This window comes from Mercenaria mercenaria, chromosome 7, assembly GCF_021730395.1.
Source record: "Mercenaria mercenaria strain notata chromosome 7, MADL_Memer_1, whole genome shotgun sequence".
In the NCBI taxonomy this organism is placed as follows: Eukaryota; Metazoa; Mollusca; class Bivalvia; order Venerida; family Veneridae; genus Mercenaria; species Mercenaria mercenaria.
Genome location: NC_069367.1, coordinates 53,814,289 through 53,836,147, shown reverse-complemented (window position 1 = coordinate 53,836,147; position 21,859 = coordinate 53,814,289). Strand labels below are relative to the sequence as shown.

The 21,859-nt window shown below is 34.8% G+C and overlaps 2 protein-coding genes across 2 annotated transcripts; both read right to left on the bottom strand.

Annotated features, from left to right (window-relative positions):
* Positions 1–17,895: 17,895 nt before the first annotated feature.
* On the bottom strand, positions 17,896–18,786 carry LOC128558813 (uncharacterized). Its single transcript, XM_053549030.1, has 2 exons — positions 18,740–18,786; positions 17,896–18,482 (listed from the first exon to the last, which is right to left on the bottom strand). Exons 1-2 carry the CDS (start codon positions 18,783–18,785, stop codon positions 18,115–18,117), a joined length of 414 nt encoding a protein of 137 aa, XP_053405005.1. The 5' UTR covers position 18,786; the 3' UTR covers positions 17,896–18,114.
* Positions 18,787–19,351: 565 nt separating this feature from the next.
* LOC123555386 (monocarboxylate transporter 12-like) lies at positions 19,352–21,496 on the bottom strand. The gene is made up of 3 exons (XM_053547187.1): positions 21,289–21,496; positions 20,731–20,874; positions 19,352–20,166 (listed from the first exon to the last, which is right to left on the bottom strand). Exons 1-3 carry the CDS (start codon positions 21,437–21,439, stop codon positions 19,352–19,354), a joined length of 1,110 nt encoding a protein of 369 aa, XP_053403162.1. The 5' UTR covers positions 21,440–21,496.
* Positions 21,497–21,859: the final 363 nt, after the last annotated feature.

Here is a 21,859-nt window from a genome sequence, read left to right as displayed (position 1 = left end):
GTGTAAATCTAAAAGTTTGTTCAGCAAGCTTGATTTTGTCATGATTTTTTAATTTTGGACAAAAAGTCAAACCTTTCCCTCAGAGTCTGTATTCTGTGTTTGTAAGTTTGCGAACTGAAAGGTTAACTACTGTCTTTTTCCCCCTCGCCACTTCCTGTTGACTTCTGTAGTTGGACCTGTTGACTGAATCTCTGTTGTACAGCCTCTGCATAGGTTTTCGTTTTGTTGGTGTCCAGACTTTTCAAGTTTTTTGTACTTTTTGTTTTGAAGTCAAACTGCTCATTTTTGTATGAGTTTGCTGGCGCTGATGATTTTTTGTATCATCATTATGTTTAGGTACTTTTGTTTCAAACTTGGTTTTTCCATTTCTAGAGTTGCCAGGTTTTACAGCTGCACTTCTATTCTTTGAAACATGTTTAGGTGGCTGTGACTTTTTGTCAGTTTTTGTTTGAACTGTCTTTAACTGTTGATGTGATATTGTTTCATCATTCTTTCGATTATGTTTATAACACATCTTCATTTCTGCATTCTTCTTTTTCTTTTTCTTCTGTGCTGAAGATTTCTCATGATGTGGTAATTCTTCACCAGTAATTATAACCTCATCATGTTTCTGTTCATTTCGAAGAAATTTTAACTTTTTTTCTTGTCTCTAAATTATTTTGTTTTTCTTCTCTTCTGTTACTGTGAAAATTTCAGCTGCAATTTCGTTGAATTTACCTTCGTTCGAAAGCAAATCTCTAACATTGTTTTCCATTTCAGTCAGTTTTCCCTTTGACTCATGTAGATGGAGTGCATGCTCGTCTTTTATCATTCGGCATAGTTCAAGTGAAGTTTTTTGCAAAATTCTATTAACTCCTTGTTGAAGTCTGTTGTTGTCACCAACATGCACTGTAAGGTTTAATCTTAAACCCTTTGGTATAGTGTTATCTGTAATGCAGTTTTCCAGGAATCGGATGTGAGTTGATTTTCTCATCTGGAAGTCCGCCATCTTTCTTATTTCTTTAATTTGTTTTTCCATACTGGAGGATCAAGTTGATGCTGAAGCCTTGTATGTAATATATATTCAGAGAACAGGAGAATTACAAGGCTAACTCCATTTTCATTCAACGTTTCGACTATTTTTATTAGTCTTCATCAGGAAGTAAACAAATATGATATGAAATAAACAACGTCATGAATATATGACGTCATAAAAGATGACGTTACGTTACAAACGTTTGGGCGTAAAAATTACAAAGTACAATAGGCTACATAATGTTTACACAAATGTATATCTAAAGTACTGTTTAAAGTATATTATGACAAAAATTAAAATTAAAAGGGGTTATACTTAATACATAGTAAGATTATAGACACTATTTGAAATAATAATGTTAATAATCATAATATCAGTAAGTACAGGATCACAAAGATACGAAATCACTGGGTAAATTGTGCTATAGACAAAAAAGAAAATACCAGCAAAAACAGTACTGACTGACATTAAGAAAACCACAGTTTGTGTTACATAACAGAAAACACTATGAAGTGAAGAGACTTATGAAAAATTATACATTACTTTTGAATTCATGCCTTTTGGAAAAATAGTATCTAGTTTGTGAATCCAGTAAGTTTTCTTTATCACAGAATAACATGTGTAGGACGACTTATTCAAGACTAATATTGATTTCTGTCAAGACGTTATGGGATAAATAATTTTTTGCATTGCCTACCAGAAGTTTGTCATAATCTGTGAACGAATCAGACGACCATAGTAAGCTTCTGGTATGCGATAACAGCGTGGATCGATATCACGGCTTTTCGATTCAAAGTCGTGTGGTCCATTCACTGATCTAACAGTACAAGCAGGCATGTAATACATTTCTTCATCATTTGCCTTAGTCACTTAATTAGAATCATTTTAATTCTTAAGTTTGTTTGTGATCAACTGGACTGAAATGCTAGTGTTTTGCAGTTTAATTCAAACATATTATGAGGAATCATTTGTTTTTTCCAGTGTATCTTTTGATACATCTGAAATTCAATCTCGCTTTATTATTTTATAACATTTAAGAAAGCAAATTTAGTCAACTCTTATTATTACAGTTTTTCTTTTTAATTGACCGAAAATGATTTTTTATGTATTCGTTATGAACGAGGTAGATCAAAGAAATAAATACATTTTGTTTGTGTTGATTAGTCAATATCCTTTCAATTATTTATATTGGTATTGAATGAACACGACTTGACTTTCATAGTTTATAATCTCGGTAGCAATGATATCACAAAAGAAACACTTACCTGTCTCATGAGACATTTATATGCATCTTTATTTTCATGTGGAGTGCTGTATGGACGGCTGCGTTCTCTGAATGTGACTTTTCCTGTGGGATATTTGTCCTTGTTTTACCCACATTTTATATGTTTGGTCCAATGTTAGATATTGCCTGTAAAAGAGTAGACTATATTTAGTACAAAAATGTATATGACAGATTTCTTCACTTATTATAACAACTAAGCACTATTTTGGAAAAGGATAAGATGTTCCAGTGATGACATTACAGATACCTATTTCAATAGTTGTTTGACTGAACCTATATGTGTTTGTATTGTAGTTGTGACACTACAGCTCCCTATTTCATTCACTGTTGTAACAATCTAGGCATAAATACTTTAGTTGTGGCACTACAGCTTCCTACTTCATTCGCTGTTGTAAAAATCTAGGCATAAATAATTATTTAGTTGTGGCACTACAGCTTCCTATTTCATTCACTGTTGTAAAACTCTAGGCATAGATACTTAAGTTGTGACACTATAGCTCCCTATTTCATTCGCTGTTGTAAAAATCTAGGCATAAATACTTTAGTTGTGGCACTACAGCTTCCTATTTCACTGGCTGTTGGAATAATCTAGGCATAGGCATAGATATTGTAGTTGTGACACTACAGCTCCCTATTTCACTGGCTGTTGAAATGATCTAGGCATAAATATTGTAGTTTTGACACAAACGTTCCCTATTTCAGGTTATTTCACTGGCTGTTGGAATGATCTAGGCATAGATATTGTAGTTTTGACACAAACGTTCCCTATTTCAGGTTATTTCACTGGCTGTTGGAATGATCTAGGCAAAAATATTGTAGTTTTGACACAAACGTTCCCTATTTCAGGTTATTTCACTGGCTGTTGGAATGATCTAGGCATAGATATTGTAGTTTTGATACTACAGTTCCTATTTCAATAGCCGTAAGCATTATTTAAGCATATGTTTGTAGTTATGACACAAGACCTCCCTATTTCACTGGCTGTTGAAATGACCTATGCATAAATATTGTATTTTTGACACAGCAGTTCCCTATATCAGTCTATTTCACAGTTTGTTGGAATGATGACCTAGGTATAAATATTGTATTTTTGACACAACAGTTCCCTATTTCACTGGCTTTGGAGTGATCTTTGGCATAGATATTGTAGTTTTGTCACTACAGCTCCCTATTTGGCTGGCTGTTGAAATGATCTGGGCATAGATATTGTAGTTTTGACACTTCAATTCCCCATTTCACAAACCTAAACAAGTAGGTTCTTTCAAAATACGATGAAGATCCCCATGAATTAAATAACAAAAATCAAAGTTCAAACGTGTTCCCTTTTTATGTAAACAACATATGTCAGCAACCTCTTGCTGATTGTATTCCACAGGAGGAAAAATTGGTGAACGCCATTTATGTGTGCCCCGAAAATGCAAAATGTAAAATAAGATAAATGCATGTCAAAAGGCATATTCCGTACTGTAGGTCACCACAGAAGCATGATAAACAAGGGCTAGCAAACTTTTTATTATTATTATTATAATAATTATTATTATTATTATTACATATAATGGCTTAATTCAACAAATTTTGTTGATAAACTCTTGAAAACTAAGCTAATGCCAAATATTAACATTTTGGAATTTTAAAAAAACGATTTTTAAATGATTAACCAAACAATTAAATTTCATGTGCAGTTAAAAAGGAAAACATAACTTTAATTCATACACGCAGTTGTGACACATTACCCGTTAATTATTCAACACAGAAAAATGTAGCAATGTTAGTCAATGTTCATCGAGCTTGTAACCAAAGGAGGTTCGTAACCTCACAGAAGCGCAATTTAACTATACAGAAAATGATTCAATTAGGCAACTGCCATTGAACTGAGCTAAGATTATGCTAGATCAGCGAAGTCACCATAAATGCAATCTGTTAACTAATGTGTATTATTTTGCAAAGCTGGTACTCAAATAACATTGCAAACATTTAAGTACATTCAATTATCATTTACATACTTAATATCAATAGATTGAGGGCAAGAAGTAAGTCGTGAAGATATGATTAGTGTATCATATACTTAATGTACAACTTAACATAGCTGTTAATGACATGATGATACGTTTAGTTCAGTTTCGAGTTCAACGATGTTTTTGTATTTTTCTATTGTCCATAAGTATTGACCAGGCACTCATAAATATTCCGTATGTTTCCTTAAATTCATTTTAGGTGTCCGAACCTAAATAATGATATAACTGTTGTAAAACCAATATATATTTCATCCTGTCGCATGTGCAGAAATAGCTGGCGGACAGCTACCAATCTCGTGGTAGTGGGTGAAGTCTGCCTGACAATATCTTTTTTAATTTCGTCTGTAAGCTTAACGGAGGGAAACAAATGTCACACTTTTCACGATCTATCAATTGATCAAGCAACTAATATGAAAAGTGCCTGATATCACTTGTCTGATATTTTTTTGATATCGGGTCATTGACCTGATATCAAAATTATGCCCCTGCATATTGACGGACTACTTTTTACATAAGTTTCCTTCCAAATTGAAATTTAGTTTTGCATGGCTTTTTTCTAAATAGATTATTTAATCTCAACCAGTAACACAGATAATAGTATTAAATGACGTCTTTGGTTTAAGCAATATTTTATTTATAATAATATTTACAACATGAAACATGAAACGTTACATAATTACAGCATGAAGGATTGAGTAGAAAGTCAAGCTTATTTGAAACTCCCTCCTTGCGTATTTCGGTAACATGTTAACTTCACAATAAACAGTATTGTATGTAGACCGGTTAGATATGAATTGAAGGAAAATAATTATACGTGTATTCATTTTGTATTTAAAACAAATGTAAAGATAAAAACATATTTATGAGATCGTACAGGAAAGACAGGACAGAAAAGCAAGAAGCAAGAAAAGACAGGTTGTACTGGTCACTTTAGAGCACTTGGTTATGGTTGATATCATACTCATAAAGGGTCTAAATTAAGAAATTAGATAATTTGGAGTCGTGTTATGTTTTAAATCTGTTTGTTTGATGTATGTATATTTGTACGTGTAGAAAGAATTATTTTGTGTGTTTGTGATTTGATGAATTACCATGTAGCAAAGTATGTAGTGTTATGTTGGAAATTAGTTGGACGCTGTTGAATAATTCCGTGCGCTGTCTTGTGTAAATAGGACAGCTGAAGAAAAAATGGTATGTATTTTCAACGTCGGCACATGTTCATAGTGGGCTATTAACGATGTTCTTGAAAAAGAGGTCTTCATTTAGAGAACTACAAAATGATCTGAGTCTGCAATGGAGAATTTGGCATTTGCGGTCTCCAACATAGTAGTGGTCGGGGGCTTAATGTCCTCCAGAAACGAGTCCCATTTTAAAGATGGCTAGTGTGGGAGAGTTTCGCAGTTCTAGTGGTAATTGATTCCATTCGGTTATGGTTGATGGTAGGAAAGAGTTAGCATGTAATTGTGTATGACACTGAAAGTTTCTGATATTGTTTGCATTTCTTAAATTGTATACAAATGTTTGGCCAACGGCATCTGGAACCAAGGAGGAGAGTTAATGGTGAGTCAGAAGATTAGTCATTTTATAGAATAGGATTAGTTTATGTTTGTTTCCCCTGATTTTAAGCGGCTAAAATCCAGTATCATTGTACAGGTTCTCAAAAGAAGAGGCTCTGTTTTTCTTGGATTAAAGTCTACTAGCATGTCATTCGACCATTCAGTTATTTTTAAAAGATCTGAGTTCAAAGATTCAGCAGCAGATATTGGATTATCTACAACGATATATAGACTTGTATCGTCAGCAAAGAGTTTGATGGTAGAGTGTATGCCATGAACAATGTCATTGATGAAGTCAATGAAGAGAAGAGAATAGAATAGAGCCCTGTAGTACACCAGCAGAGATTACAATTGTATCACAAGAGCCACCAGGAAGAACTACTTTTTGTTTTCTTTGTGATAAGTAGTCACGAAACCAATTTAAAAGACGCCCAGAGATACCTGCAGATTCGAGTTTGAAAATAAGACCTTTGTGCCAGATGCGATCAAAGGTTTTAGAGATGTCACAGAAGACTGCACGGACGTCTTTTTCTTCATCCAGTGATTGACAGAAGGTATTGTATATCGAGACAAGTTGGTTTGTTGTTGAGTCGTGAGGGACAAATCCGTAAAATATGAATTTATTTCGAACTCAAAACTCAATTTTACAAAATAAGAGATGAGGACATATATTGTTCTAGGCAGGTTGTATGAGTTTCATGATAAATAGAATAACAGACAACATGTCTTTTGATATCAATGTCAGGCTCGGCAGATATTGGCGGAAGAGGTGAGGGGAATCATTCATTTATTGAAAGACATGTCTACTGTTCAACATTCTTCTACGTGCATATCAGCAAACCGTTCTACAAATTGTCGACTAAGATTTTCAGGACCGGACAAGTGTTCGTTCATTCACTGGACAATTCAAGGAACTGGTGTCAGAACACGAGAAAAATGACATATTTCATAAATAATAAATGAGTTAAAGTTAGATCGATACAACAGCATTACATCTAGTTTAAAATGTTCTGGACTGAAATCGTACCCATGGTAACGTGCGTAGAAGTTGGAGATCTTACCACTACGCGGCCGTGCTGTTGGTATCTTAATTAATGTAGATTACAGAATACAAATATTGTGTAAAATAACGAAAACGCGCGAAAATATTGTTGAAGAGTCACTTCTTACGGCTGTTTACAGATTTGCATGATTGATTACAATTTATATGGGAAAATAATTAATTTTAGCAACAAAATATTGCATCGCTGTCGTAACCGTGATAGAGCATTGTAATGTTTGTATCTTTTGCGAGTGGGTTCGATTCCCGACATCGTAGCTATATTTTTTTAAGTATTTTATTCTATATTTGTTTATCTTTAACACAGTGTCATGGAAGTTCATATACAAAATGTATGAGAGATATAAATAAAATGAAATAATATTAAAGTTTGTTGCTTTTTGTTACATCTTTCTACAAATATTAATAAAAATATATTTTAGAATACGTAATCAATGCATTGTATACACGTGCAAATATGTAATAGTTGTATCTCATGTTTGGCTTGGAAAAAAAAGACTGTTACCGCGGACTCTGACTCCAGGAATCCGCTGACAATGCTGGCTAAACTACAGATGTAGCAACGGTATTTTACATTGAAATACAATTTACTTGTACATTGCAGTAATATTGAAAGAAAAAATCATTACAAAATAATTTTAAAATCATCAAATGAATGTAAATATACCTTCAGTGAGAGAAGATAATGTCGTTAAAGCATTATATCCAATATGTATCCGCGTGAGTGATCTGTTTTATTTTGTTGGGTTTAACGTCCCACCGACACAATTATATGTTAAATGGCGACTTTGCATGAGATAATGTAAATCATACCATGCTGACTTCCCTTATACAGACGAGCTCCCAAGCGTCAAAATCAAAATATATATACCTGATCAATGACAGTAAGTCAAATTTAGTTAAACGTATATATATATATGCCAGATATTTGGTTTCTGTACAAAGACGAAGAAGAAGAACGTGATATTGTATTTAGAAGTCTATAAATAATATACACATAATAATGCCTATTGATTAGATCGGTAGCAATTCACTCAAGCGTACATCGATTATTTTTTAGCATGTCTTAAAGCTGTCACTTCTTCTTTTGAACTGTTTATCAATTCAGATACTTTATTGACTTAAATCTATGTTTGTTCAGTTTTACAAATTGTGTTGACAGCAGTCTATATTGATAATTCCTGTAATTCCACGAGTCCATGCAAAAATTCCGCAGAGTCATGAAAAAAGGGCTTTCTGTTTGATATATATCAACCGCTTGACAAAGTTTATCAAAGTTTATCAAATTTACAAGATACTTTGGATTCGTTAGATAGAACTGACAATATTGAGGAGACAGCAAAATATTAAAGTAAGCATTGTTTCAGTTGAGAGTTGTTTTGGCCTTTTATTCAATACTTTAATCCTTGGATACATAGTAGTTACCATCAGTATCAGAACTATGGCATGATGAATATTTTAGTGATTTTGATAGCCGGTGTGGAGATGATTTAAGTACATAATAGTTTCCAGAACAGAGATGTAGTAGATTTTCAAACAATGAATAAAATTATGCTGTTTAGTAAGTTCAAATTTTTGCATGTTGAAAGGAAGTAATTATATTAAAAAGACTATAATTGTACAGGACCGTTGCTCTGTAGTACTGTTTAATAAGCCACGATGATTTAGACTGTAACATATGTCTTTAAGAAACCAAAATCATTCCTTTTTAACATGGAATATTTGAATTGTTTTCTGGATTGTGATCATAGAAAATTTTCTACAGACAATATAAAAAATATGTTAAATCTGATATGAGTTCTATGCCGCCAAATGATTTCTTAACCTTTGAAGATATGAGAATGCAGCTGTTTACCTATAACAGGGCTTTTATACATAATTTTATTGACATTTAAAATTCATTATGTCTGTCTTTTATAAGTTAAAGGTTCAAATCGGTCAATTATAGTTTTGATATACATCTAAGGAAACACAGGCTTCCACGGAAACCCTGGTAAACGAACAAAATGGTTTTAGTCGTATTCGTTGCATAGAAGATCATATTTCTTAATTAACACCAATAAATTAGATAGCTTTTGCATGGAAATTTTAAACTTTGCCTCAGTTTTTTTATTTAAAACTTTATTATATATATATATATATATATATATATATATATATATATATAAAACTATATCGTATCAGTATAATATAGAGATGTTTACTTAATAGCAAGTTTACCAGATGAAGTTAAGGTTTCGCTACAGTAGGTTTTCCATTATTAACTACATTGAAAGGTTTTCATTAACTGTGGTATTTCAAGCATATATAGTATCGTTTAAGACATGACAAATACTAAAAAATTATGAACACACAAAAATCAAATTAATTCAAATGTTAAATCGAAGCAATTTCTCCTTTAGATAGACCAAACTCAATTTTAGCTCACTTGAACAGGATGAGTTATTAGTATATGCGAATGTTTCGTAGTCAACATTTAAACTTAAACATCTTCCTGTAAAACTCCTGGTCAGAGTTATATAATACTTGGTCTGTAGCTATGATATCATTTCATTTTACAACACGTTAAATGAGGCTTTTACAAATCTACGTTAAAAGTCACATACCTTTATAAGTAATGTATTATGTTGCTTATCCTCAGTTACGCCTCTGGAAGGGGGTTACTGGCTGTAGTTGATGAAATCCTGGTCCAGAATAGCCTCAATATCATTGAAGTAAATATCCAAAAATATCCAAACACATGCACTGAGAATGATGTATTATTGCGCAGACATGCGCAATGCGGTGAGAAGTAGTTCCTTTTAGCTACGATTTTACAAATCTACGTTAAAAGTCACATACCTTTATAAGTAATGTATTATGTTGCTTCGTTTAGAAATAATGTGACAAATGAAGGACCGTAAAGGAGCACAAGTGTGAACAACTGACATGTATATTTAAAGTAATATCCTTGCAGGAATTGCTCAAATATTTACAACTGGTAGTGATCTCTTCACTGAATATAACAGAACTTAAAACGCAAAACTATAAAACAGTAACTGTGCTGTATACACACTTTCATAATTGCGATTATGAAAACAGTAAAACAGTTCAGTTGTATATTCCTGATCAACTCTGGGATATACATAAAGGCTTAAAAAGACTTCCTTAGTCTTCCATCTTCCAATCTGCATAGCAGTCTCAGGTAGAATCCCCATTTCTACTGCTCTAGATGCATCTGCTGGCCTAAATGATTTTGCTGAGTATCCCGTAAGACCCGACTGATTTATGGAGTTCTCCAAAATGTTGGCAACCGTATCGGCAGAAATCGCTCTGTAAGGCGCTTTAAGCGTAAAAAACAATGGAAGTTTATCGGTAGGTCGATAGCGTTCAGTTCTGTGAATATATTCTTTCAAGCATGTTGCAAGATCCATTAGTGTATCACTATTTGAGGGTACAGAAACGCGAAAACCTTGTCTGTTGGTGTCATTTTTAATTCCCCAGAAATTAATTGTCAAATGTCCATCTTCTTCAAAAGTAACAACATTCAGTGATAGAACTATAGGCTGTAATGATGATGAGTCACAATTAAGAATTTCACTACGCGGCGCTAAATCTGAAGGTCGTGCCATGAACGTAAATGCCATAATTGTCAATGTTTCCTGACGTAATTGTTTTAAAGTTAATGAAGCATTATCTCCCCATTTATGAAACAGATCCACAAACGGTTGAATTGGCATTGGAGAATTACGTTTCATAGGTTTCTTAGTTCTTAGTTTTCACTAACCCTACTATTAACCTCCTAATATCTGGGGTGTGCATCGGTGATGACTTTCCGAGAGCTTCAAACAAAAAGTAATTGCCGCGGATGTGAGATTCAAACTTGACTCAGGTCTTTCAGTCTTTATGGCCTGTTCATACAAAAATTTAGCCAAAGTAGCAGTATTTGTATTGTCTGAAAAGTCTACATGATGCTGTCTACAGAACTGCACATACTGGTTAATACATTTAAGTTTTTAATGTTGTAGGAGCGATACTAAAACTCACTGTTTTTGCTACTGTACTTTGCCAACCTAATACGCGTAATCTTGTTGACCAGATAGTCTCCACGCGTAAAGTTTTCACATTGGGTTCTTTAGCCGTTCTGCTTTCGGTCCAACACGAATCACTTTTCTGTTTGAAAGCGCCAAAGGTATCGGATTGGTCACTGACATTCTTTTCAAAAGATTGAACCATGGCTGACCTTGCCACCAAGGTGCTATTACTGTAGCCTCGGCTTGTTGATCTATCAAAAGTGTTAATATTTTCGGAAGTAAAGCAAATGGAGCGTTCACGTAATTGTTGTGCAAGTTCCAATCCTTTTGAGCGAGTGCATCCACGCCCGACGTTAGCGGATCCCAAAATAAGGAATTGTAAGTTGGAAGTTGATTGGTCACCATGGACCCAAAACGATCGATCGTGTGAGGTCCCCGTATTTGGTCGATCCACAGAAATAATTTTGGGTGTAGCATCCACTCGTACGTTGAGTGTAGGCGCGATAACATGTCGGCTTGCCAATTGTCTGTTCCCGACAAATAAGATACTGTGATTGTGATGCCGTTCTGCCATGCTAGTAGAAAAATGTCCCTTGCTATGGAGTCTAATGCTTGGGATTGTCCACCCATGTGGTTTAGAAAGGCTACTACTGTCACATTGTCTGATAGAACCTGAACTTTTTTGTTTTTCAGTTCGCGTATGAATGAGCCATATACACTGCTAGCAATTCGCGGAAATTTGAACTGCGGTACGAGATATCTCGACTCCAAAATCCCTGAGCCTTCAAATGACCTGTCCATGCTCCCCAAGCAAATCCGGATGCGTCCGTAACTAGCTGTACGTCTGGTATTTGACTTTGAACGATAATGCCGTTCCAGTTAGCAAGAGATTCAAACCACCAAATTAAGTCATTGCAGCAATACTGGTCCAACGTTAACTTATCATCCCATGAACACCTAGTTCTAAGAGGTCTATAAATATTGCGTAGCACAAGTTTAGCTGGGATAACACATTTACACATAGAAATACACTGCCCAGCGATTCTGGCTAAAAATCTCGCCGATGCAACGGAAGTTTTCAAAATTCTTTTAATATCCTTGCGTAACTTTTTAATGCGGTCCTTAGTAATACGAATAACTGTTTCAACACCATTATTGGTAATTTCGTAACCAATGTAAATTTTAACTAAAGACGGTGTTTAATCCAACTTGTCAAAGTTAACTGTCCAGCCTAGAGACGATAAACACTGCAGCAATAGACGTGTATGTTCAGAAATATTACATTTGTCAGCGAACAAAATGAAATCGTCAACGTATAGTACTAAACGTAAACCCTTTGAACGTAAGAATGTTTGCACAGGGCGTAATGTCTTATAGAAAAAGTATGGGCTGCAACAGTGTCCAAATGGCAAAACGGTCCACCGGTAATACACCGACTGAAAATGAATACCAAGGAATTGTCTATGAGATACATGCACTGGTATATAAAAAAACCCGTTCTTCAGATCGATCGTTACCATATAATCCGGCGGTAAAACACATTTTTTAACAGTTTCAATATCTTCATATTTGAATTTTGGTGGTGTAGAAAACTTATTTACTTCACGCAGATCAGTGATAAGGCGAAAAGAGCCATTCGTTTTTGGTACACAATTTATGGGTGAAACACAAAATGGTTTAACATCGCATTGTTCAATACAACCTAACAAGAGTAAATCAGCAAACTCTTTCTTAATGAAGTCGATTTCTTTCAAATTAAACTGTCTATTAGGTAATTCAAATGAAGCACATTCACTTGTAAATGGAAATTTGACTCCGTCAGCAATCCATTCCAATATTGTATTAGAAGTGTTAATGTTTTCCCAATTATGTAACTGTTCTGACAAAGGATTTCTCATATTACTTGAATAGTATTAATTAGTATCACTCGAGGCCCTCTCAAATGTATGGCTTGGCGTAGGGGGACAATTGCCTCTGAATGAATTATATGAATCACCTCGTCCCCGACCTGGTCTAGGGTTATAGTAATTGTTCGTGAACGGTTGACGGTAACCAAACCCTGAAGTCCGTGGGCGATACTGGGGTGCCGGACGTGGAATGCTGCACAATTCCGCTGCTATGCGAACATTGTTCAAACTTTCACTGGTAAAACCTGAATTATTACGTTTGAGTGCTCTGAAAAATTGAGCTGTGTTATTGTCAAAACGACCTTTCACTAATAATGCCGAGAACTCGTCCTGCAGGTATTTAATTTGTGCAGTCAAGATAACTACTAATGGAGACAAGTCTACTGGTCCTTCATCCTCACTAACAGAATGCAAATATTTCAAAGCTGTTTCTGTGTATCTACTACATTTACTTACAACATTGAGTAGAGGCTGATCCTCACGTTTAATACCATTTCTAGAATCGTGTACCTTGAGATCCGTTGGTAAAATTATTTTGTCCAAAGACGACTTCAAACAATTGAAGCGTTCCTGAATCTCATCGGGTTCAGGCTGCCTGGCTGAAGTTCCCTTAGTACTTGCACCAGGAAAAGAAGAGGCCTGGTGTTGCAAATTAGTAGCGGCCGAAGATGGCGGCTGTCTAGTTTCCGTTTCCGGTTGATGAAAAACGTTACCAAAATGGCTGTCTCCAGCAGCACGAGACGCGGAAGCTTGACGCTGCTCTATATCCGAAAGACGCCTTTTTATACGTTCCAGAAGAAACCTGAAGTCTTCAGAAGAAGGTTTTTCCTTATCAAGACCAAAACCCTCGCCTGATTTCGTTTTGTCCATTGATTCTGTGCGACCCCCCTCTGTTGCACTGTCGAAACACATGCACTGAGAATGATGTATTATTGCGCAGACATGCGCAATGCGGTACGAAGTAGTTCCTTTTAACTACGAATATTAATATTAAGGAATCGTTATATTACATTTCATTTCAATACCCATTGACAAAATGATGTTATAATCAGTTTAACGAAGTTGTTTAATGAAACGGGGCTATAATACGATAGGACTCCGAACTAAAAGTATTAAGAAAGTCATTTATTTGATATACTAAACTTTGACTTTATTTCATATTAATTCTGACGGCAATTATCCAAAGGAAGAAATATGTAGTTTTGTATGTGACCCTAAACTAAAGATATATACATGTAATATGTCGAACTGAATAGCTTATACATCTATTAAAGAACCTTGGGATAAATATTGATATCGAGTGGTTTTTCATTGTCAACAGGGAGTTCTGCACTGATCCAAATATATAAGTCTATATAAACCATGTGTGACCCCCAGGGCGGGGTCATATTTGACCCTAGGGGATAATTTGAACAAACTTAATAGAGGACTATCAGATAATGCTATATACCAAATATCAAAGCTCTAGACACTGTGGTTTTGGATAATAAGATTTTTAAAAATTTTCCTTTCGGTTGCCATGTATTTATGTATGTAATTCAATTATTTGAATAGTTTTTAAAGAAGACCTTCCAAGGAATATCCCTGTAAAGTTTCATTAAAATTGGCCAGGTGGTTTAGCAGGAGATGTTGTTTAAAGGAAAATGTGTGCTCAGGTGAGATAATAAGTACGGTCTTGGTTAAAGTTTCTTCATTCATTGTCCTCATACTTACCATTAATCAATAAAACCTGCTGGCTGATTTGTGCTATTTCATTATTTCGTCATTAATGCGCCCCGTCGAATATCACCCTGCCAACAACGTCCTTATGGCTCCCCGATAAACGTTGCCCTGGCAAAAGTCGCCCAGCCGAACGTCGCTCCGTCAAACGTTGCCCCGACGAACGTCGCCCTGACATACGTCGCCCTCCGAATTTCGCCTCGGGGAATGTCGATAGGCTCCCCGCCAAACGCTACCCTGCCAAACGTCGTCTTTACGCATTCCGAAATGACATGATAGTGTCAATTAAATTCGAGATAACAGTAAGATGATTTTAATATTTATGGAATATTTTAGTCCCTAATAAAGTGTCGCCAGAGGATATTGCTCACTCTTACCCACCCCCACCCCCATCCCAAAGACTTTCAGTCACAAGATTTTTTCATGAAATATAAATAGAGAGCAATATGCACGTGTGCATGTGTGCATGCGTCCGTCCGTAAACCCGCCCACCCGTCCGGAAAATCATTTCATGCTTGCCTCAGTGAGATGGTCGTGATAGCAAACTCTAGATCCCTAGCCACACTTGGGTGAAGGGGTTTGGCACGAGTAATAACAGATATCTGAGCAGTTACTTTAACACTCTTAGAGAAATATTTCTTTGCCTCCTCAATAATATCACTAGTGACATGCAAAATCCAGACCCGAAAGGCAGGCGGGGCTACGTTTTGCACAGCTACGTTCCACGGGGCGACATTTTGGGGGGTGGCGTTTGTCGTGGCGACATTTGGCAGTGTGACATTTGGCGGGACGCTTTAACGACGTTCGGTGAGGTGACGTTTTGCGGGGCGACATTCGGCGGGACGCCATATCGACGTTTATCGTTGTGTCGCTGCGACAGAGCGAAATAACGAAATGGCAGAAATCAGCCACTATAATAAAAAGTACATGTAATGAAGATGCGATATCTACTTACGTACAGTTTAATATTACGAAGAAGCATAATTGAAAGCAAATATCAGATATCATATACAACAAATGCACATACCTGCTCATTTAAAACAATGTAATCCGGATATTATACAAGTATATATATATTTATCGTAGCTTATGTAAAACTGAATTCCAACCTATTGATTAGGTCGATAGCAGTTGGCGTGTATTGATTTGCACTTTTAGCACGCCTTAAAGCTGTAACTTTGTCGTTTGAACTGTTTTCTCTGTGAAATGATAGATGTTCTGACAATTCAGAAATATTATCAATAAGTATTGTTTTACTAATTTAAGTATTAAAACGTGTAACTTTTACAAAATATGCTTCTCTAAGATTATGATATAAAGAAGATATTTAGAAGTAAAGTAACTACCTTTAAACGTAATACATAGAATAAATATAGTTTAATTGGTTTGTGGTTGGGGAGTAGAAAGGCTGTGTTTTGCATGCCTAATGTGTATTGTTAAATATATTTTAGGAGCTAATCATAAGGGTATACGAAAAGGTACAGTTTTGGTAATGTAGATATCAGTAACATAGTTCACAATTCGTGATAAAATAAACCTTTTTCTTTCTGTAACTTCTTGTTATTTCAGTATGTAACTGTAATATTTCTTCTTTCAACAAATACCTATAACATTAATAACTTGCAACGTCCTGTATAAGAGCAAGAAACGTAAGAATTTCAACGTACGGAAAGTTATCACCTATATAGATGACAATGCCTAACGATTTCTTTTTGTAGTTTTGAGACCAAAACTTGCTACAAAAAGAGTTACAATCAATATCTACAATATCATGTTTATCAGTTTTTGTTTCTGAAAAAGAAAAAAAAACATAATTGTTTATAGAGTCGCCGGACTCTGGATAGTTTTAACACCTTTTCAATCCACCGACATCCAGTGAGGCAAGTGTCAAATTACTGTCATTTATATTGCTGTGGGCGTTCCTTCTATTGTTCTGAATGGATCTTGCTGGGACCTAATGCATTGGCCTAGACTGTTTATATAGAATCCAGGGATGCTTGAATTTGTGTCGATCGTTGCGGATGGAAGACCAGGATTTTGGTGTCTGAGTAGAATCAGAACAGGTATAGCTTTGTGCAACTGTCTCATGTACATAGTTTCCAGCACACCAGGATACTGTATTGGTTGATTACTTGGTTCATGCGATGTATGTATAATAGCTCACTTTCCTTGCATATTATATTAGCTAGGTTTACCATGGCAGATACATTAACAAAAAGTATGCAATGCACCAATGATTACTGTTTGTAATAAACACATTTTATCGTTAAACGACTGATTGAGCATAACGAAATATATTCTATCATTGTAAGATTTGCTACTGTATTAGATCTATTACAAGATAGAATTCAACTAAGCAGTAATAAAGCGGACTAAAAATGTCGGTTCATGAGAGGCAATGAAATGAACAATACATTTCACTTTACTGCGGGATTGTTTTAGAAATATAACAAAATACGTATTTTACATATGTTTCGAAAAGGTAGGAATAGTGAAACTTTCCATCATTTCAAAGCAAGTGTTTGTTTAAACCTAGATTACATGAAATAATGAATCATACAAAATAATTTCAATTAGTAGTTTTCCTATATCGCTATTTGTGTTAATTGACACAAGAAATTAGTCTCGATCAGGAACGAGTTTTTGATCATTCATTGCGGCACGAATATCGCTATTTTTTGTTGTTTTGCAACAGGAACGAGTCTCGATTATTTGTCGTGGCACGAATATCGCCATTCCTGTTGGTAGCAACAAAAACGAGTCTCGATTATTTGTCGTGGCACGAATATCGCTATTTTCATTGGTAGCAACAAAACAAGTCTCGATTATTTGTAGTGGCACGAATATCGCTATTTATGTTGGTAGCAACAAACACAAGTCTCGATTATTTGTAGTGGCACGAATATCGCTATCTCTATCGGTAAGCATTAGCAACGAAACAAATATCGTTCATTTGTTGCGGCACGAAGATCGATGTTTCTTTTGGTAAGCATCAGGAACGAGTCTCGATCAATATCATTATTTTTGTTGTTTACGGCACCAAAGAAGCTCGCTTACGACACGACTGATTTTATTTCTGCAAGCGAATATAAATAATTTGTCCCGATATGAATATAGAAATTAATCTTAATTTTTCCCACGGGTACATGTTTTACGAAATGCATAATATGAAACGCATGCAGATAGGTCCAGTTGTGCACATTGCCGGGTAACTCAATTAGCGCAAAATACATTGCGGGACATAAACGCTAAATAAACCTCAAACCAGTGATTAAACAACATGCTATCATATTTTCTCATAACGTTTTCATATTTAAAATTGATCTTGAAATGCTCAATAATTACCGAATAATCGGCGTGTACTTACACATTATCTACATCAAAAATTCTTCTGCGATTTCAGAAAAAAACGTAGTATGTTGTATTTGTAAATGTTAGCCCTATTGTCACATTCTCTACACTTGAGTGCATATCATTGCAAGCATATTCATCTCTACACTTGAGTTTTATCCACTGCACGGATCTTCATCGTGCTTTTTAATAACTATCCATCTCTATGTTTAAGTGTTTGCCATTGTACGTATCGTGCTTGTGTTTTTAATAACTTCTCCATCTCTACACCAGATTGATTGCCATTGCACATATCGTCCTTTCGACAAGGACCACCTTCCGTTGTTGATACAGGACTGTATGTGTCATTAGCTTCAAGAATTATTTCTGTATGAAAACTTTTAACGGCGGTGTCTCTATCTAATTTACGACTATGGTTACATGTGGTGCCTGTTAACTGATCTGAGACATGATTGTTGTCAACAACGATAAGTTCATTTGCTTTCAGATCGGCCATTTGTGAATAGCTTCTCAGCCATAGTGAAGCAGTACCAAACAAGAATCCTAAGATAAGCACAACACCTAAAAGATAAGTAAGACGGCAGTTAAATAGCATCAAAAGGAAGAGTTTACTGAACAATATTATTGTATATCTCAAGCACACTGTTCACATTTAATATACTGACTCATCTTTAAATTATAAGAGTACTATTGTACCATAAAATATCTTTATGTACAACAGAAATGTTACACCAGTTACTTTTCATTAAAATGTCAATTATGTTTAAAATCATTGAGTATTGCCAACTACCTATCTTAAAAAGATACCGAATACATACCTGCCACAATAAAACTGTACTCATAGGAGCCATAGCGTCCATACATGTAACCTGTATCATAAACAATTACACCAATTACAACTAACTATTACGATATAAGACTAAAAACATGAAACTGTGGAATCGTAAAACGAAGCAATTTCTTCACGAATAAAGAGATCAAAACCTTTATTACATGACTGTATTCTATTGTTTCTCTGACTGGCTAAAAACGGTTCGAAAAGTAATAAGTACATATCATATCAATTTATCTTGGGTTATAAATAGTACGAAAATAAAAATAGATCGAAGTAGGTGCTTGGAAAACCAATATCAACCTGATTTGGTCTAAATTTATATTTATTTCCTTATTTCTTTATTAAAGATACAATTGTAATAACAAGACTGACTATCCATTTATTCATGTAATAAAACAATTATTGACTTTTTCATAGGTTGATATCAGGATTTATCAACGCTCAAAAGTTATATTCACCGAGCCGTTTCTAACCATTAAAAAACGTAACAATAAAGTGAAACAAAGAGATTCAATGAGTTCTGCGTCATACTGAGAATCATTGCATATTTTTCACTCGATAGAAGATATTTAAACTTCACTGCCAGAACCAATTATCAACTATATATCAATGAAATAGTAATTGTAAAAATACCTATTATAACTGGTCCGGTAGAAGATCCTACTCCACAAAAGACAAAAGCTAGTGCGTAAGCCTCTGAAATCTTATTGACACCAACAAAACTTATTGAAATAGATGTCATCATTACATTTGGCACTCCGGTAAAAACACCAAGCTGAACTGCAAAAATATATGCACCACCCGGAAGACTTGAATAAATAACGAACAATGAAGTGAGAAGTCCAGACAATGCCAACACGACAACGTGTACATAGATACACTTTTCATGCAGTTTTGACACAGTCAGTGATCCAAGCAACCGACCAATCAAATTGGCTACTGAAAATGACATCGTCAGAAGACCTATATCTTGACTACTTCCGCCAAGTATCGAAACATAGTTCGGTAAATGCATAATCGCTACAGTTAGAGCAAAGTTCCATGCCGATGTACTAAACAGAAAACACGCGTATGATTTATTGGTTAGGAGTGTAAGATCAAGATATGATTTTGACTTAGAATTTGCGCTAATTTCTCTATTCTTTTGTTTTTGAGAAATCAATTCGTTTTCAATTGTTGACGGTTTACTTAGCATACCGAATAAACATAAATGTGCCTCTATACATGCTAGTATGAGAAAAGATGCTGTTATTCCATGATTGTCTATCAAGAAAAGACCGAATGGTGCAGCAATGAACATTGCAACGCCCGCTGATAAGAATGAAAATGATAAGACAGTATCCCGCCATTTTTCAAAGTAGAAACCAACAACGCAAATAAGACCAGATGCGGATATGCTGAATCCAATACCTGAAAAAGTAAATTAGTTTAATTACCAATTGAACCCTGAAAACCGAAAACACTCTTCAAACAAAACCACTATTTTGGACCGGAAAACGTTGCTTTTGTAACAAAATGTACGACACGTCTGTAAAAATATGTCTTCTTAAAGATTCTATTTACATTAACCAAAATACTATTCTAAATTTCATAAATGAATTATAAGTTTTGACTTTTCAGAACAAATTGTTTCCGAAGAGTGCATGTAGCTAATGTCGATGTCAGAGATGAACTTAAACAATTAATCGGCATTTGATAAAGTCAAAGCTTGTTTCAGCAACAGCTACACCTGTGAACGATTCCACTAGGCTGATAAGGTTAGGGGAAAGTCAATGTGATTTTCTATTACAAATTACACATATGCCTTTATTTATCTATTTTTATACGAAACGAGAAAACTGTTAAAATTTCTGAAATTATGGACAATATAAGCTATTAAATTATTTAGTAATTCATAAAAGGCGTTTTTAAACATAATTGAAAAAAGTTTAGTTAAGAAACTACGTGAATATAACTGAATAAACTTTGATATACCTACAACAACTCCACCAGTTATTATCATGCAATTAAGGTTTGGAACAAATGCGCTTGCAGCTAAACCTACTGTAGTGAATGCTCCACCAATCATTATTGATACTCTGCAGCTAAACCTGTTGTTAATCACCCCACCCACTGGTGCTGTTATGTACAATGTATCATTATGAACTTGTTTCAGTAATGCGTTTAATTAGTAATTCATGAAAAAGTAAAATTCAAAATTTCTTAATAGATGATTATATGCTAAATACATGTATTAATGGGCTTATAAGTAAACTGTTAGTCTTTATAAACTTACACGTAAACAGTTGACGCTCAGAATACGCGTTAATTACAGTTTATATAGCGAAAGTTAGTCGTGCCAAGTGAATTCGATACGCGGCAGCTGACAGAAAACTTTATGGGCAAAATAAATGTTTCCATTTTTCTGTTACTTTGAAAGTTTCTAAATTCATGCAAAAACAATATAAATGACAATAAAATACTAAAGTATGTTATTTGTAACATTAAGTAACATTAAGTACACGAGTACATTAGAAATAGCATGTTTATTACCTGCAAAACAAAGTAATCCGGTGCTCAGAGCTCCGACTAGGGATGTCTTAGCCTCATCCTCTTGGAACCTGTCTAAAAGGGCAATGTATAAAATTCCAGCCATGTACAGGACAGTACAAAAACTCAGCATTCCTAGATAGGTTGTTGTCATAACAACCCAAGCCCATCCTCTGTCTATATCCGGTCTCACCTTGAAAACTTTATCCGTCATTTTTTATTCAGTCACCTCTGTAAATAACACATTTGATTATGATTTCAAATTGAATGAAAACAACTCTACAGTATTATTTAAAGCGTTTTGGTTATATTGGGATATTTACACTCCTTCTATTGATAATATGTTAGAGATAAATAAATAAATAAATTTGTAATGAAAGTAAGAAAAAGGTTCCTTGTTTGTTTTGTCAAAAGGAAAATTTCCCTATGCACTGATTGTATTTCATACCATACTGACGACGTTTATATTTTGCAATCTTCTCCAGGAATGAGAGTTTTTTTATTACATCTGAAGAACAGAATCAATCATCTGTTATGATTGATTTTATTGCTTCCAAAAATCGTCTTTTAAGAT

Excerpts from the sequence above, each read along its gene's own strand:
- LOC128558813 (XM_053549030.1), bottom strand. The coding sequence starts at position 18,785 with ATGTATGGACGCTATGGCTCCTATGAGTACAGTTTTATTGTGGCAG. Across the intron at positions 18,483-18,739 it reads GTACAGTTTTATTGTGGCAG|GTGTTGTGCTTATCTTAGGA; the intron begins GTATGTATTCGG and ends CTTATCTTTTAG.
- LOC123555386 (XM_053547187.1), bottom strand. The coding sequence starts at position 21,439 with ATGACAACAACCTATCTAGGAATGCTGAGTTTTTGTACTGTCCTGTAC. Across the intron at positions 20,875-21,288 it reads CGGATTACTTTGTTTTGCAG|CACCAGTGGGTGGGGTGATT; the intron begins GTAATAAACATG and ends TGTACATAACAG. Across the intron at positions 20,167-20,730 it reads AACTGGTGGAGTTGTTGTAG|GTATTGGATTCAGCATATCC; the intron begins GTATATCAAAGT and ends TTACTTTTTCAG.